An 18287-nucleotide genomic window follows, 5' to 3' on the forward strand; every position below is an offset into this window, starting at 1 on the left:
TGAACGAAGAAAATGATGTATACTATTAGACACGCCTACTCCATAGGGCTGATGATCATTGTACAAATGTAATATATTGTACTGCACACACACTGCAGTCGCTACAGCGTGTCCACCCTGAAATTTAGTTCCTCTAGCTCAAATACGGTAGGACCAGTCTTGACTTGTCAATCCTTCAAATTATCAGTAGATGAGGTGACTAGCGATGCAAAGTTGATATTGTCACGTAAAAAGTCTTGACACAGATACAAGTTTGAGGGGGTATCGAGATTCATCATCATTAAGAGGTCGCGATTTGCGTGTGGTGCTATAGTACAGAACCAAGGGAAGCCGCTTAGGGATTTCCGTCTCGCGAACCCGGGGGAATCATTATAAAATCAAAATATCCATCTCTCTTGCAGGCATACAAATTCCTAGGACTGCTCAAGGCTCCTTAAACCAAGTCCCAAGCCTTTCCCACAGAGAAAAATCAAAGAATGCGACAGCGTATGTTTGGGTATGATGGGGTGTGTGTGACTAGGCGTGAAGTGCCAACCCATGCTTGCACAACCTTGCAGCTGCGATCGACAAAGCCCCACTCCGAAATGCCGAGTGTCCGTCTTTGAAGATTTGTTGCTTTTGCTGAAGATTCTGTGTTGGGTAACACAGCAAGGGTGACACGATTGAGAGCCACTGCTCAGGACGATGTGTCCATAGATTTTGCCGACATTATTGTGGTTGTGTTGGCATTATCTCCGGTTGACGGCATTGCTGCTCTAATACTTCAGGATGATGTAACTGGAGGAGTGGTTAGCTTATGCGCAGAGAAAGTCTTGTTTATGCCTGAATATGATGGCGGTGAAGTGTGAACATACAGAGCGTGAATGATACCGGGAATGTAACCCAGAATGGTGAGCAGAATGTTGATGCACAAGTCGGCACCACATCCGCGCTCGAAGAAGACACCCAGAGGCGGGAGGAGGATGGCGACGAGGATCTTAATGATGTCACTTCCGGTGAAAGGCATGTTGGCGGTTGGATTTGAAATGTCCTGGTGAGAAGTTGTTTCTCTTTGTGAATATAGTTTGGCTTAAGAGCGAAGTAATACTCGCGACGACTAATTATCGGTAATGGACGATTGGTTGGATGATAGGAACAAGCAAAGTGAATGTGAAGTACAGATGGGGGGAGAGGGAGGTTAAATACGAGCCCTTTCCAAGTTTACGGCATGGAATCGAAAGAAGAAAAGGCATTGCGTCGATCGAAGTGGCAGGGTCATGCAAAGCAGTGGGCAGTAGCAGCAGAGGCAGTGAGAGAATGACCGCAGCAGCACAGCAGCAGCAGCATTGGGCAAGTATCTACATTGAAGCGGTGCACCAGACGCCTTCCTTGGTTGTACCCGACGTACCGTCCGTCAGTCGATACGTACTATGATTTGATGCGCCTGGTGGACAGACCCGTTGACGCGCGCGCACCGGCCAAGAGCTGTACCTAACTGGGGAAGCTAAAAAGAGTACCGAACAATGACGATTCCTTTTCCCCCAATGGCCAAGGCACGAGACAAGCACCCAGCAAGCCCAGCAAGAAAACCCGGCCGACGAGATTGTGCGTCATACATGCACGAGCTGTAACGAGTCGCAAAGATTTGTCGTCAAGGGTCCCAGTACTGCTCTGGCCTCTCTCCCAGGCGAAGGCTAGTCAGCAAGAGAGATCAATCAAGGCTGCTGGCGCGCGAACCCATGCTTATCTGGTGATGGCTCGGCCTCGAACCAGTTGCACTATCCCAATACCATCAATTCAGCCCCAATTGCAATATCCAGGGTCTTGATTCTTTTCGCAAAACTCGCAAAGAAAACGAAGCGGGACTGTCATGAGGATAGGATAACCGGCATCTCCCCAGCAGCTCAAGGGTTTATTGTTACCCACTTCAATGCTGTCACAAGCGGACAAGCTTAATTCGCTGCCGCCTCCATCAGCAACAGCAGTGCCAGGCAAGCCCAGGACTGCCGCTGCATGTCTTGCTTGAACATTTTCCAACCCGCCTCCTCTGGGCTCCCTCACGAATTCATAATAGTAATCATTTGCAGCGTAAGCTTGCATACATGATGGAACCTCTAACAGAACGACGATGTACGGAGTTCTCTGTCTGGTCTAGCCTGGCCTGGTCTGACAACCCACCCCCAGCGCGCGCGGCCTAGAGGAATCAAACCTGTCCAACATAACGATACAATCATGTTCCCGTCACATGGTCAGCCACATTCCTAGTCCTCTGTAATCTTTTCCCATGCTCCTTTCATCTGGTTTTCGTCCTACCACAACAAATTCTGACCAAGGCACGTACCAAGCATTGGCCAACATTTTGCATCAGTGCCTGTCGTGAGCAGCCGTCTCCAATCGGTGCCGAACTTCCGGTCCAGCAATATGTAACAGTTGCTTTGTATGGACAATCCAGGTCTGTCCAAGGCGCCTAACCTGGGCAAGACTATTTACGTCACAAGCTCTCTTCTCTCTCAATCTTTTCTCTTTACCGTATTCGGTTTCAAAAGTGGAGAGCTTCCCTTTTCTGCTCTAGTCTTCTCCAAGCGACGTCATCTGATGTGGCTATTGTGGCTATGTCCCCAACAAGATATCAACTTTGTGGCGCTCGCCTCTACTTCACAGCCGCCAATTCGTCAACAGCTTCAGCTTGACCAGGCTTACTATGTATGGCTAAAGTGTCTGCCATGATCAAGATCGTTATTGCTCATGGCCACGCGGACGGCCATTGGTCGCAGTGCCGCCAAGCTGCGGAGAGCATGCTCCTTTGCCTTTTGCTTTGGCTGGTGCATGGTTTGCATGGAAGGTCGAGACTGCCATCGAACTCTTTTTTTAACGATAAAATTGGGTTTTGTTTCTGCTTTAGCATTCGCGCTCGGCTGGCACCGCTGGCTATTATTTGTAGATCCTAGTAGCTCGTCAACTCGTGGCCTTGAACCTTGTATAGCTGCCGAGGCATCATGATTTCGTAACACGCTGTGGCGCATCACTGATACGCTGTCTAGGCATCCGGTTTCAGTATGTACCTTCTAACTGATCGATACCCAAGAGAGCGAGAAAAAAAAAAGAGGAAAAGTCAATGGAGAGCAGTCATTGCTTGTATGGATCGCTAGCCCATCTTCCCCATTTACTTTCATCCATGATACCTAGGACAAGTCGATATGCCAAGGTTGCTTTTTTTTTTTTTTTTTTTTTTTGCCCAGACAAACACTAATAGAGACAGACTCTGGCTTTGGCTAATGTATGGAGTGCTATGGATCAGGCCTCAAAGTCTAGTCTGTCCAGGGCAGCGAGAACCCTACCAATCGCCTTGAGCCCTGGAAGATAATTGGGTGTTGCAATCAGCATTGATGATAATAAGTCTAAAGGCTATCTCATATTAGTGTTCTTTGACTAAAGTCTCTTTTATACGCGTATCTATGGGGCAACGTCAACCTTACATGCATCTTACCATTCAGGGCCATCTGCCAAGTCTCTATAATCGCAGTTCAATGAGGGGTTGCCCCTCTTCTAGTATATACCGCCTACCAAGCCCACCAAGGGACCTTTAAGAACTATACAGTATGATATATTTCTATATCTGTCGCATCCTCCAGAAAGTCTAATCCAGTCACTTGTCCACTTACTCCCATCGTCGTGGGAACTTCTTCCAATTACGCGCGCAAGTCCTTGTTGTTTTCTTGTATAATACACAAACTCACGACCCGCTATCAGTGCGTGCACGAGCAAAGTAACAAAGGACACAGTTGCTATACCCAGGCCAGGCCAGCCAGATCAGCCACAAGCGGCATCACGGTAATTAGACTTGACCAGAAATCGGGGCCGAGAGGGAGGACGTATTTACGACGGTTTCGTCAAAGTTGCACCTAGACAAAAGCAGCTCTGAGCCGAGGCACAAATCTGGACAACAGCGACATTGTCCAACCTGGTCAATTTCCTTCCCAGTCACCATCACACTGCAAAAGCGGTCAATAGTCTGATTGAATTTGAATGAATCAATTATTGATAGTAGGGTTTCTTTCTGTTTGCTATATGATCTGCTCGGCCTGAAGATGTTTTCCTAGGTCTGAGGAGTAGCGGAACGCCAGGACGAGGCCCCAACACCTACGTCTTACCGGTTTGTCGTGATTCGTGATTTGTCAAAAACAATGACAAGACGAGATGAAAAAAGCTCAAAAACTCCACGCTGATGATAGGTTTTCCCAATTCCTTGAACGAAAAAAAAATGCAATATGCCCACGCTCCCAGAAAACGAATGTCTTGGTGTTGGTTTCACCATGATTGAAAAAGCTTGCATCTGCTTTTAATGTTTGTGATGGCGTAGACGGCTAAAGAGGCTCCTCCGCCGCGACGACTCTCCACTTCGGCTATACTGGGAGTCTGTAGGACTGGATGGTCGTTCGACCGCCTTCAGGAAACCATCGGTGGGGATCACGATGCTCTCAGCACCATCTCTACTAGAGGGCCTGGCCGCTGCATCATCGACAACCAAAATATGGTCATCCTCGAGGCCAATTGCGCTGTCTGTCGAGTTGAGAGCTTCCTGGGATTTGAGGAACTCGAGTTCCATCTCGGATGTGATTCTGCCGTGGCTGGTGGTGCGCTTATATTTGCTGTGGAGGAAGTGCTTGTGGTGACGTTGCAGGGCCTTGGCGGGATCAATATCCTCGGCCGAGATGCAAGCATCCGGTGATGTATTTGCTTCGGGGTGTCTCCATGTTGTTGTCCTGGGCAGCTCTGGGAAGCCAGTATCATAATCCCGGCTCAGAGGTCTGCCATTGCTGCTGCAGTGGCTACCTGACGAAGACATGGACGACATGGTGTAGAGCGTATCTGGCGTCGACGGTCTGTGGTCTCTGCGCTTAGCAATGGAAAGCGGGCGGAAGCGAGCCATTTTAAAAAAGGATAAAAATAGTTGTTTTGTTCGTAAATGCGTTAAGGTGGAAAACACAAAGGATGAGTCGGATATAGTTTAAGCTTTGAGGCTTACTGGTGGCAGTGCCTGAGAAACTTTCCAGTTGCCTAATGGATGGACAAACGAGATGGATGAGTGGAAATAGTAACTGCTTCAAGTAGATGGTAGTAGTATAAGAAGGGAGGAGAAAAAGAAGAAGAAGAATGCTTGCGTGGTCGAGACCTTGGCAAGCTGGGCTGTGGGTGAGCAAGATAGATCGGATGGATTATATCTGAATTGTGGTGAAGAAAGTGGTGCGACAGTGGATGAGGCAGAACTAGAGATGCGTTGGTCTGCATCGACCGTTTATGATCAATTGGGGATTTTCTCCTGACGATGGGATCCCTCCACTAAGGGAGATCCATTGTGGAGAGCCCACGTTGATATTGCATTATATTTCCGACCAGCCCAAGCGACATTGGTCGAGAGCTCATTTTATGATATTGGGCATATTTCATATTGGCGCACTTTTTTGAGACGCTGCGGCATAACAAGAAGGGAACTAATGCTCGCTCTCTCAACACAAATCAAATGGATAGTGCCGGGGTGTGCGCTTTGGGGAAGGGAACAGCAATGGCCTGATGGGCTAATGTAGCCTGCACTGCGCACGTCTGCGGCGGGAGAAGCCGTTGTTGGGTGGTGCCCAGGTGCCACGGGTGACGAATGGGAGGGACAAATGACTGGACCAGAAGAGCGTAGAAGAGGCCTGCTCACCTGAAGGGAATCGCAGAAAGTCCCAAAACTGGGGGGCTTGGGCTTTTCGAGAAGAGCTGCTGCTCCACCAAAGGGTCTTCCAGTTGTATGGTGGCCAACCGCGCGCTAGACACGGTGTAAATTGTATGGGGATTTGTCAGGGCTCTGGTCTTTCCGTCAAGCCCGTACGGATCGCGGCACCACAAGCGTCGTGCGCAGCTTGGGTGTACCTGGATAATCGGAATGCTTCACCTAGGTGGAGTCTTTGGTGAGAGTGCCGTAGAGCCGCTTTTCTTTCTTTTTCTTCTTCGTCTTTCGTTCCTGTCTGCCTGTGCTTGCACCCCGCCGCTGTTTCGTGCCTCTTTTCAAACAGTTCCAAACAAATTCCAACAGTTAATCGGTGCTTTTGTCTTGGCCCAACACAATTTGGTGTGTTGCAGCCGTCGGCCGCTCGCAAGTTACCGGTCGATGGTAGAAGTGGAGAGGGTAATAAGACGATTTGATTTCCCGGGGGGTTTAGAGGCTTGGGAGGCTCGAGGTAGAAGGGTCCGGAGAGGGTTGGCAGGGCCCCAGTCCAGAATATATGTATTTTGCTGCCGGTCGATTTGTTTTCCAAAGTCTCACCACAAATGGGAATTGACTTGCTGGTTGCGTGTGCTTGTGCCTCCGTCTTGGATTCTGGTTGGTTGTGTGTGCTAGGAAGGGAGCTATCCAATGCATAATAATCATGGATGCAGGTCAGTCTGCATGTGAGATAGGTCAGATCGGGTCGCTAATTGCACTTTTTGTATTTGTCCGGGTCAATGAAGATGGCGTTTTTAGTTGAGCATCCGGCGGCACGTTCAAGGCAGAAGTGTCCCGGCCACTTTATGAGCCCTCCCTGGTCACAACTGCCTTTGCAAGTTCAGTTTTTACTACAGTCTATTCTATGACCTTCTCGCCTGGATCAGCTGGGCAGGCTGGGCAGTTAGTCGAAGATCCCATTACGATAGTTCACGCTAGAGTGGCAAGTCTGGTTCCGATTATCCAGAGTGCTACAGTACAAACATCACACAACCTGCCGAGTCTGCCACATTCTCTTGCAAGACATCGTCATTGCTCTGGCCGTTTTACCCACGCAATAAACACAACGTCCTCCACCAGTGAGTGCCCACAACACAAAAAAAATTCCTTCCATGGACAGCGGACAGGCCAGGGGTAGGTGAGTAATGGGGGCAAAAATCAGTCCATGGATGGGTGCCTACCAGCCATTCTGACAGGCTCTAGGTCCAAAGCCACAGCGCGTGGTAGCGCTGGATGCGCTGGAGTGCTCACATTCAGTGGCAGAAAAGGTTCCATGGCTCGCTAAGAAGCCCGGAAACCGGCAACTTTTGAAAAACGCCGCCTTGATTTGACTCTCCGACTCTTCGAATCTTAAGTTCTTACGTGGGACAAATGGGAAGCCGATTATCCAGAACAAAAAGAACAAGCGCTCAAACCTTACAGCCATCTAGTGGCTCTGGCTTGAAAAATTCGCATCTGTTGTCCTCTTCTGCATGTCTCATCTAGGTGACGGCGAAGCTCCATACAATTGGGCGGGACGTGCCTCGTAGAACATTCGCGTACCCTGCCACCACTCACTCTCATTTGGCAGAGTACACAGTAGTCCCTTGCTCGAGTGGGATGGCAGTGACAGATGTCAGACAGCAACTCGCAATCCACAAAACAAAGGGCCACACCCCGCCTTTTGTTGTCATATTCCATCAATTTGCCTGTCACTGTCGTCTGTCTTGTGTGGCATGTGCGTGACTTTCTAGTTTAGAGCTAACAATTGGCACTTGCTGGTTCGTCGGCTCAGCCGAAGCCGAATGACCTGCAACTCAATATCGTATACAGAGACGAGTCTCGAATCATGGTATTTGACACTTATTTCTGGCTTAGACAGTCGAGACAGTGGCTTGCGTTAAGGTCTGGGAAGGATCTTGAACCACGTTGGGGTTGTACACCTACCTAGGGCACACACTCACTATGAACTCGCTCGAAATACAGAGTTTCCATGATGTTTCCAGTGCCAAGATGCCAAGCGTCTACTCCCCGCACCTCCAATACCAGCCAGTGCCCAAGTTTCCCATTCGTGCTACTTATTAATGTAGAGACACTTTACCAAGCGCGTCCCAACTGCCAATCGTGCATATCTCTATATACTCGTTCCACTTTTCTTTTCCTGCTAGCGGTTTGCTACTGCCGGCACTTCATATAAGGCAGATCGAAAATCAATTTTAATCCCCGAATATCTTAAGATCCTTTCGATTGGGAGATTCTCTTCCATTGATGACGCATTGGGCTCACAATGGCTGTAGATCGTGCGGTAGCTTGTTACATCCATAACTCAAAAAAAGATCTGTGGTAGATCAAAATATCGGTGCTACCGCAGCCACCCCCTAAACTCCATCAGAGGTGCTTTTGTTTGCTTCCTATCAAATACAAATGAACAAACATCATCCTCACATAAGAGTCCCAGCTTACTCACACGAATGCGGTTCCGAGATCGATTACGATCACGGCATGAAGGCATTGGTACCATTCCTGTGCCTCCTATCATGATTTTGAAGTGTGATGTAACTTGATAATGTCGATCAACGCTCGTTTTGTGGGTCGGCACGAGGCTTGCAAAGCCTTTCCTCTTGTCAAATCTCCAATAAGTATTGGCTCACTCGACATCTTGCGACATGATATTTGAGCCCTAGGATTTATGGTAAGATTTGCAGTGCCATTTTGACTAAGACTATCACCGTATTCGACTTCAACATAAGATATCGACGCATTATGATATTTACGCTATTACTACTAATGCCGCCTATCTGATATCTCTTTCACAATATGGCTGCTCCAAGGCGCTTCTAAATCTGGAAGGAAACAGCATTAAAGTTGACCTGGCCGGAGCTCGGGCAGTCTGCCGAAATGGACGGTCCAGTGGCCGACTTGCCGCCTGCCGTCACCGTGACGGCGCCCGTGGAGCCGGTGAAGCTGGTCTCGTAAAAGCTGGCCTTGCCGACCGTGCCGCTAGCCGAGACAGTAACGCTTTGTCCGCCACCAATGGAAACAGAGATGTCCTGGCCCGGGTTATCGGACAGCGCAATGATGCTAATCACGTCGTCGGTGCCGTCGGCAGCCGATGCGGTGCCGCCCTGGCCCCAGACCGTGCCGCCATCGGAGCACACTGACTTGGACGTGGTGCGGTACCATGCCACGGCGCCCTCGCCTGATGGGAGAGCCACATCGGCCGTGCCGGCCTTGTAGGCGGAGATGAAGTACGGCAAGACGAAGCGGAAGGCCGTGTGGTCGTAGCCGTCGACGTAGGTCTCGGCGCCGCTCACGATCTGCGAGGTGACGGGGTCGTTGAGGTACGAGGACTCGCCGTAGTCGTTCCCTGTCATATTTCGGTCAGCATCGCCCGGTTTCCTTCGTGATATAAAACACGGAAGGCTACAGGAAATGATCGAAATAGTACTTACAAGTGATGAGCTCAACATATGTGGGCAAAACGTCCAACACCTGAGACCAGCGATCATACCAGAGGGTGTCGCTGGTGGAGTACCTGTATGGTTATTAGTAAACTGAGTTGTTGTCTTTACGTTGCCTCTTATTCAATTGCTAAAACCAATTATTCATTTTGGCTACTTTACATGTAGCCTATCAAGAAGTAATTGGCAAATGGAGAAAGGGATCGCATACCAGTTTTTGGAGTATTGTGGGAGGTCTAGATCTGAATGATTAGCAAGAGTTCCTAGTCACAAGTCCATTCTGTCAAGGACTTACCGGTGTAAAAGTATGGGCTAACACCCATCATGTAGGTCTTGTCACCCAAAGTGGACTGATATTCGGTGTCACCATCCACCGACAGAGTTTTCGAGTTCGCGTAAGGCCAGGCACCCCAGTTGACTAGAAATGGAACAGTGTCAGTCAATCGCCACATTTCTTGATCGCAATCGAAGCACGATAAAGGTTTACTCACAGGCACCATCAATCAAGGAGAGCTTATCGCCAAATCCAGTAGGTCCAAGGCTCGACCAGTCTGGAACCAGATAGATACCTCCCGTCGCCGTCCTGACATCGGCCCAGTTAGCCGACCAGGTGGGACCCTCAAACGTGCTGACAAAGGGCACGTCGTTGACCTTGAACTGCGCAGACTCATCCTTGTAGTCGTTGATGAGACCAACAACCTGGTCAACGGTGAAGGAGTCGGCGGTAGCCTGGTCAAAGGAGATGAACAGGACAAAGGAGCCGGCGGCCTCGGCGGCGGCGTAGGCCAGCGGTAGCTGCGTGTCGGTCCAGCTGTCGGAGCCGCCAATGTTGAGGGCAAATCCGTCGATACCCGCGCTCTTGGCGTCGCTGATGTCCTGCGCCCATTGATCCGACGACTGGCCATCAGTGAGGCCGACCATGTAGTGCGCAAAGACCTTGCGGTCGTTGCTCTGGCGCTTGCAGGCCAGGCCCGATACCTGGGTGGCCGCCAGCAGAATGGCGGTGCATGTTTTGAATAGCATCTTGGTCGAACTTGTGATGTGATTATAGACCAGAGCGTTGGTGTACAGCCAAACACCTATACAAAGGCGCACCTCGAGGTTATATACAACACTTCAACACCCTTTCCCCAGGGCTGTGCACGAACTGACGGCCAATTGCAACCGACACAGGGATTACGTGCTGTCGTACGAGCAGGATGTCAGCATGGGACTTCAGCTGGATGGAGTAGGAAACTCTACTATACGTCAAATGGATTCTTGAATCCTTCCCATGACGAGAAAAAGAACGCACAAAAGTGAAAGGGGGCTGACCGAGAGTGCGAACTAGCGAATCACCACCATCTTTGTAAATTTTGGGAAAACATCCATACTAGGTAGCGAGGTCAGGGGTTGCTGGAATTAGCAGCTTTCCGTGCCGCACGCCTGCTTCTTTAGCATTTAAAGCATTCTGCACCCCAATGGCAAGTGTAGCGAAAAATCCTTGACATCATCATCATCACCAGGATACCGCTCAGGTACAGGTCCAAGGCGACGTGATAGCAAACTTGACAGCCTTTCCCAACTTTGCAAATGATGCACCGAAAAGCAGAATCCTTTGCCATCATCTGCCCCCACGAAAAGAAAACCCTGTATCCGCTCGGCCGCTAAGAATACCGTTGAAGCGAACGAAGCATTCCGTCGGCCGCCCTGATAAAACAACCCTGTCTTTCCCAGGGTGCCAGGATCCACCTACCACCAATTTGAGGCTATAAATAGGCCTATACACATCGGCCCTCGGCGACTACTTGGATTGGTCAAGCTGGGATGTATATACTATTGATTTCCATCTGTCGGAACAAGTAAAGAAGAGATTGCTAAAGCACTCACGCGATGTTTGGAAGAGCGAGAATGCTATTCCCGGGATAGAGGCTCTGTGCTAGGTTGTTTATATCTAAAGACTCTATCAAGGTCACTTAGGAGGTAATCGATAGCGTACCCTTACTGTCCCTGTTGAAAGAGAATCGGGCTTTGAAAGCGAACGCGCCGATTCTAGAAGTTGTGAGATTCACGAACCCTTATACATCCGGAAGGTCTCAGGATGCAGACATACCTACCAGACATCTACTAGACATAAGTCATAATACCTCGAGGTCCATGCCGAGCTCTTGTGTACTTATTGACCCTTGTTGTTGATGCTCTGAGAACCTAGACAGGCGGCCGCTTGACCCATTTTACCAAGTACGATTTGAACTCGTATCAAATTTGCCATCATGCTGCTAGTCAGGCATGCTTGGAACTGGGTAAAGATAATCCCAGAAGCCATGCTTACATCTTTATTTCACGACCTTGCAAGTGCGATGTTTCTGCCAAAGTGGGTTGTGTAGAATCGGCTGCAAGATATACTAGTCATTTCTACATAAACATCGAGGCCACTCGCAGATAACTAAAGAACCCCCAAGATATACGACAACTTTGACGACGTCTATATCAAATAAAGCAGCTCCGATTAATGTTAGAAGTTATTCTACAATTATTGAGCATATTCCTGTGTCCCGGAATTACTACTTCTCAACTGTTCAACAGGAAGTGTGTGTAAATTCCTCGCCAATTTGTGTAGTCAGAACCAAACTCGTAGTGATTGTATGTCCGCATGCTCTTACAGTGCTAGATAGGAGACTTCTGTTACTGATTGCACCCAAGCATAATTGGCGGTCCTAATAATATCAAGGTCTCTTTCATTTTCCACTTTTTTCTTTTTTTTTCCAATCTTTAATTTTGAGCTTCATAGTGCGAGTATTGTAGGAACTGGTCTCGTGGGATTGCCCCGTGACGTTACAGAATAGGATCATCTCACTGCAATGACGGCATCAACGTGTTCGTGCCGTCTTCGTATTCGCAACAATGTATAAATCTGAGCGTATGGGAATGTACATCAATATCGAGGATACTGTAATAGAGAGCGCCTTCCAGATCAATGGATTGTCATGGCTGTGTACTTAGTAGGCTTCCTTAAGAGCCTATTCTCCAAGCTCGAAATATGTAGTGAGCACAATCATCATGGCATGCCACTGGAACTCGTAGGAATTCAACTGAAAATTGAGTCATTGACATTTGTGCGTATCTGGGGAAATCTAAGAAACGCCAAAATTGAGCATCTTGATGGCCATTGAATCAATCAGCAAAAGCACGGAGCTCGCTGAACATAGCGAATTATGCAATATGCATCACCAATAGTGTAAAGATTTACGTTCTAGCAAAATGCAACAGGTTTTCCACGGAAGTTGAGGCTAAAAATACCGATTTATTGAACATACTACCTGCTTTAGTCATCCTGAAAAGGGCGATTGGAGAGCTCGCCATCCGGGACGTTGCCAAGGAACAGGCCCAAAGAACAGTGTCACCTTAAGAAAACCGATAGCCCACCCTCGGTGTATTTGTTGAAGGAGAATCAGGCTTTGGAAGCGAATATATTATTTCTAGGAGCTGTGCGACCTACAGGACGTACCGTAACCTAAACGTGGCTACGTATACATTCTAGTGCAACATGAGCATGCCACCATTGGCACAAACCACTTGACCCGTAACCCAAGCGGCATCCTGTCCGCACAACATGGCCACGACGCCAGCAACTTCCTCGACATAGGCCGGGCGACCACCGCTAGTCTTGGCATCTTCGACGAGCTCGTCGCTGTCGACGCCCTTGCGCACCTTCATCAGGGGCGAGTGCTCGATCCAGCCCTTGATCTCGCGCTTGAACTCGTCGCTGTTCTTGTAGTACATCTCGCCCAGCACGGGGCCCGGGTTGACGGCATTGACCGTGGCCCGCTCCGAGAGCTCGCGCGCCCACGTCCGGGTCATGGCCTCGAGCGCGGCCTTGGTGCCTCCGTAGACGGACTGCTCAATGAAGCCCGTGGATGACGAGACAGACGACAGGTTAACGATCCGCCCGGATCGGTCACGCGGGAGAAAGGGCTCTGCTGCCTGGGTCAGGAGCAGAGGGCCAAGAACGTTGACCTTGTAGGAAGAATCAAAGTCGTTGAGCGTGATCTTGGGTAGCGGGTTGTTGGCGGCAATTCCGGCATTGTTTACAAGAATGTCGATTTGGAACTTGGCACCGTCCTTGGAAAAGTGCTCCCTGGCCGCTTCAATCAGTTGCTTTGGCCCCTCGGGTGTGCCAAGATCGGCGGCAACGGTGAAGGCCTTGATGTTGTGTTTGGATTGCAAATCATGTGATAGACTCTCTGCTAATGACTTTGAGGACGGTGAAGTATAAGCCAGAGCCAAGTTTGCGCCATTCGAGCCCAGTTTTGTTGCTATCGCCTTTCCAATGCCTATAAATGGTCAATCAGAGGTGCACAATAATGAAGCAAGGAGATTCTATACCTCGCGATGCACCAGTGACAATCGCCAACTTCCCCGCGAGCGGCAGTGCCATTTTAAAGTCGGGCGATTTGTTGTTGTAACGCTCGTTCCAGACTTCCAGAGTTATGGATACTGGCTAGCTGTACTAATCTGAGTCGTTTATAGCTTGGAGGTGGTTCTGGAATAAAACCAACTCAAGTCTCAACCCAACTCGAGAGCGCGCAACTACAGACACGAGGAAGACAAATGATAGAGATCTGCCAGATCATGATCTTGTTTCGACCGATGGCCCCTGGGAATTGGGTTTCATGTGTTTTATATGCCGAAATTCCTCCAATCCTGGCACGAGCCGTGGCTTGTCGCTTATAAGTACGAAATAGGTAGCGGCTGGGTTACCTTTACTCAGAGACAGCAAGCAGTTGTACCGAGCTGCGGGGCCTTGGTAGGGACAGTTCATTGATCGTGAGCTTTGGAGCGGCAATAACAAGCGCTGGAAGCTACCTAGCTGCCACCTTAGTGACGCTCTATTGCCCATGTGCCCCGCGCCCAGACTTGAAAACCCCCCACATTAGTATCAGGTATGCTCTTACACACTCTGTTGCATGCACATTCTGTGGTAAGTTCGCAGCATGATGGAAGCTTATCCCAATATTAAAATGAAGCTGTGAGCTAGATATTTCATACCAGATAGCTTCGAAGAACCATCATCTCACAAATGATAAAATGTTATATGCGACCTTGACGAGCTCTCCCAGTTTGCAGTCTACTGACGTAAACTCGCTCGGGTGAATACGCCCCGTCATCCGATAGCTATCACGGGAGCTAGCGAGTTAAACCCTGGCTGCAGGCTCCAAATTGTCGGTTTACTTAGCCGCACCTCTCACAGAAACTCACGACGACCTCAATTCAGGTAACAGGTAGCCTCGCATTTGGACGAAATCGCCGAGCCGCCTTCCGACGACCACCCACACCCCCGATCCGGAGCCGCACACATCATCGGCCCCTGCATTAGACGACGAGCCGCCTCCGGTATAACCCTCCTAGAATCAGACATTCGAAGCTGGTGACGATTGCCCCCGTCCAAACCTAGTCACTATGGATATCCGTCTCCTTCGCTCCAGCGATATTCCGCTGATCCAGCATGCCAACCTCGAGAACTTGCCCGAGAACTATTTCATGAAGTACTACCTCTACCATGCCCTGTCATGGCCTCAGCTCTCCTTTGTCGCCGTCGATGTATCGCGGCCCAAGAAGACACCCTACGACTACCCCAAGATCGTTGGTTACGTATTGGCAAAGATGGAAGAGGACCCCGTCGATGGAATTCAACATGGCCACATCACTAGCTTGTCTGTAATGCGAACACATAGGCGACTGGGTATTGCCGAAAAGCTGATGAGACAGAGCCGTACGTTTTGAATCCCGCACACGCAGCGCAAGCAGGAAAAAGAAATGCTGACCGAGCAAACAGAGCTGGCCATGGTAGAGACCTTTGGCGCACACTACGTCTCCCTGCACGTCCGCGTCTCCAACAAGGCCGCCATTCACCTGTATAGCAAGACGCTCGGCTTTGACCGCGAAAAGACCGAGGCCAAGTACTACGCCGACGGCGAGGACGCCTACTGCATGAAGCTCGACCTGAGCACCATTCGCGAGCAGATTCGCGACCAGCGCGAGCTCGAGTACCCCGACGACGAGGGCGAGCCCGTCGGTGACGTTGGCAAGGCTGGCGAGGAAAAGGACTTGGCCCTTCGCGGCAAGGATGGCGAGGGCAAGGAGGCCAAGCGCAAGGTCAAGGTCGGCCGCGCCCTCGGCGTCTCTGCCCTGGTTGAAAAGGATGAGAGCAGCAAGGCGTAGGCTCATGGTTTCGACCCGAGAAGCCCTGTGACAGCGGCCTAGGCCTGGTATAACATACCAATGAGGCCACCCTTTTCTCGTGAGGGTTGATATCAAAGTGCCCATCCTTCCTCATAAGGGGCAAGACGAGGTCAAAAAACTGAAGAAGGGGGCCGGCTTATGATGTCTCCCTTTATTTGACACAATCTATGGTTATTGCATTGCCTGGCATGGTTCGGCGTGGACGGGAAAATCAAAAAGGGGAACAGTCCAAGAGGGGCAGTATGCATTATGACCGCACGATAGAGACTATGTGTTTTCATGGCAATCAAATGTAGATTTCCAAATTCATCAAGGGCTTATCAGATGCCCAAAGCAAAAAGCTCACTTGTATAATCGCACTTTCAACTACATGTCATGAAATCGTTCAAGCAACGAGTCGTAAATTGCCCCATCTCAAGCCCTTTTCTTATTCCACCCATCTTACCTTGGACTTATCGTCCCTATCCTCCTGTTCAAGAGTCTTTGCAAATTCCTCATCTGCCTCAAAGATCAGTTCCTCGATGCGACAGCCTAGGTCTTCGAGCTCCCTCTCTAATGCTTCCGCATTCAGCTCCATGTGACTCGGGCCCGCCCTCTTTTGATCTCCCTTCCCAGCCTTGGCCGCAGCAATGGCCTCGGCTTCGGCGCTCTCCTGCAGGGACAGGAGCGCAACTCTCTTGGCCTCCATCTCCTGCTCCAGCGCCTCGGCGGCCCGGTACTTTGCGGCGTAGCGCTCGTGCGCCGCGGCCGAGGTTTGCACCTGTGACTGGGTTTGTGCGGCCGCCGAAACAGCGGCCGCTTGCGACTGGGCCAGGTCCCTCTGCACCGCGGCCTGTGCCCTCGCGCGTGCTGCTTGTTCGTGAGCTATGGCTCGCTGGTGTACGGCCATCTCGTGAGCCCGAGCGCGCGCCTGGACGGCCTGCTCGTGCGCTTGCACGCGAGCTTGAAAGGCTTGTTCCCGCGCGGCTTCAGCCTGGGCACGACTGCTCTCGGCCGCGGCGTGCGGATGTTGCCACTGGTGATGACCTCGACCCCAGCCACCGCTAAAGGAGAGACCGGGGCCCCCAGATCGACCTGGTCCAAAGAAAGGACTCGGTCCGTAGGGATGTTCATTGGGCATTGGGAACGGAGGCACTGCGTGAGGACCAGGCACGTTGGGCGGGACCGGATGGCTCGTTTGCTGTGGTTGAGCCTGGTCTCGGACAGGTACTTCTGGCGTCTTGCCGTGACGCCGCTGCTGCCTCCCGAGCTCACGCTCGGCACGCCTGTGTTCTCGCCTGTGACGGCGCTGTTCCTTCTTTTCACCACGGTCTCTTGCCCTTCTCGTCCGTCGCTCGGCCCTTTTCTGGGCCTTGGACTGCTTTCGTGCCGCCTTGAGATTGGCTGTCTGGTGCTTCTTGAGATCATTGAAACGCGAGAGGAGGTTCTTGATTTCCTCTCTCTGTTGGGCGTCAGACGCCACGGCGGGCTGTGGGAGGGACTTGGCGGCCTTGATCTCCGACTTTGCGCGCTTGAGCTCGGCCTTGGTCACAATCTGATCAGGGTGCGCCAGCCAGGCCTCAACGGACTGCTTGACCACGGGGATCTGCGAGTCGCGCAAATCGTCCCAGTCCGGCAGGGAGCCAATGGACGATATGGTTGAGTTTGAATCGGACGACGAGGTGCTGCTGTCGGACATGGATGAGCCGCGAGACTGCGATCGTCGCCGAATGGAACCCCACGTGTTGGTATCAAAAGGCCCCCCGCCGCGGCGAGCTGGATGCCCGCTACCGTCGTGCCACCAGCGGCCCGTCCCTCGGCCCCGCGACCCTGCTGCGTGGCGGTCCCGGTCATGGCCTCCCGAGAACTGCTCGGCAATGTCACGCCCGTGCCAGCGCACGCCGCGACTGTCCATTTCCAGGGTGCTCCCAAAGGCCACCCGGTCGCCGTCAATGGTGAGAGGACCCATCCGTAGGCTGCGCTCGTTGATGTCCATGCCCAATCGCTGATAGAGCTGTTCTCTCCAGCCTCCCCTTCCCTGGGGTGCTATCGGTCCACTGGCTGCTGCTGGCGAGGAAGCCGCTGGTGCGACCCTTTCTGTCGCACCGGCATCAAACGCGCTGTCCCGTCCACTGGGCATTCGTGCTTTTGGCTCACCGGTTGAAGTCTCCTCAAGGAGTCTGATGCTCACGCCCCTGGGACCAAAGAAACCGCCGTTCCACTCCTTGACAGTATTGGTCAAACGCCGCCTCAGACTTGAAGATTTCAGATCATCAAGCTGAGGCTCTGCAGTCTCTCTTGCCGATGTGGACGGCGTTGGACTGTCACTCTCCGCGGACCGCAATTTGCGATCCATGATGCCAAAGTTGGCCTTGTCCGCATAATCCGGAATAAGGTAATTGATAAACGTGCGCCAGTCCTGCTGATTGACATCTCTGGACGCTGCCCAATTGGGAAACGGGAAATCCGCAGGAGAAGGGTCGTCGGAGACGCTGATGGTATGCACGATGGGCGCCGAGGCCCTCAAATGGTCAGCTGCAGAACGGACATCAAAGTAGACCTGGGCAGACGCCGTGGTCTGACAATCTTCGGCGCCCGTAAATGCATGATGAGAGTCCTGGGGAGTATCTGGGGGCGTATAGACAATGTTGCTGCGAGATGACGAGGCATCGTCGGCTTGAGAGATATGCGAGTGTGTTGCTGCCGGATTGGACTGGTGATCTACCGAAGAAGCCGCATAGATATCTGTTTCGGAATATGGTGGAGGGGGTACATCATGAGGCTCCATACTGGGGAATCGTTCCACTGGAAAAGAAAAGCTTGTTTGTGTCTAGGTACTACAAAATAGTGTATCTATCAATGCTAAATGTGACTTTGAAGGGGGTATATGGTCAAGCTCTGATGGTATGAATGATTGAAAA

General features: G+C 51.0%; 5 protein-coding genes across 5 annotated transcripts; 1 reads left to right on the forward strand and 4 right to left on the reverse strand.

The window, feature by feature from the left end:
- Nucleotides 1-4318: 4318 nt before the first annotated feature.
- Nucleotides 4319-4909, reverse strand: PFICI_07254 (uncharacterized protein; the record flags this gene model as incomplete). Its single annotated transcript, XM_007835835.1, has 1 exon — nt 4319-4909. One exon carries the CDS (start codon nt 4907-4909, stop codon nt 4319-4321), a length of 591 nt encoding a protein of 196 aa, XP_007834026.1.
- Nucleotides 4910-8541: 3632 nt separating this feature from the next.
- On the reverse strand, nt 8542-10188 carry PFICI_07255 (uncharacterized protein; the record flags this gene model as incomplete). The annotated part of the gene is made up of 5 exons (XM_007835836.1): nt 8542-9071; nt 9157-9239; nt 9377-9401; nt 9461-9583; nt 9657-10188. 5 exons carry the CDS (start codon nt 10186-10188, stop codon nt 8542-8544), a joined length of 1293 nt encoding a protein of 430 aa, XP_007834027.1.
- Nucleotides 10189-12681: 2493 nt separating this feature from the next.
- Nucleotides 12682-13582, reverse strand: PFICI_07256 (uncharacterized protein; the record flags this gene model as incomplete). The annotated part of the gene is made up of 2 exons (XM_007835837.1): nt 12682-13478; nt 13531-13582. 2 exons carry the CDS (start codon nt 13580-13582, stop codon nt 12682-12684), a joined length of 849 nt encoding a protein of 282 aa, XP_007834028.1.
- A 1022-nt stretch (nt 13583-14604) lies between these two features.
- PFICI_07257 (uncharacterized protein) lies at nt 14605-15366 on the forward strand (the record flags this gene model as incomplete). The annotated part of the gene is made up of 2 exons (XM_007835838.1): nt 14605-14917; nt 14981-15366. 2 exons carry the CDS (start codon nt 14605-14607, stop codon nt 15364-15366), a joined length of 699 nt encoding a protein of 232 aa, XP_007834029.1.
- Nucleotides 15367-15814: 448 nt separating this feature from the next.
- Nucleotides 15815-18154, reverse strand: PFICI_07258 (uncharacterized protein; the record flags this gene model as incomplete). Its single annotated transcript, XM_007835839.1, has 1 exon — nt 15815-18154. One exon carries the CDS (start codon nt 18152-18154, stop codon nt 15815-15817), a length of 2340 nt encoding a protein of 779 aa, XP_007834030.1.
- Between the last annotated feature and the right edge of the window lie 133 nt (nt 18155-18287).

The sequence above is a fragment of the Pestalotiopsis fici genome (genome assembly GCF_000516985.1).
Source record: "Pestalotiopsis fici W106-1 unplaced genomic scaffold PFICI_Scf_4, whole genome shotgun sequence".
Classification (NCBI taxonomy): domain Eukaryota; kingdom Fungi; phylum Ascomycota; class Sordariomycetes; order Amphisphaeriales; family Sporocadaceae; genus Pestalotiopsis; species Pestalotiopsis fici.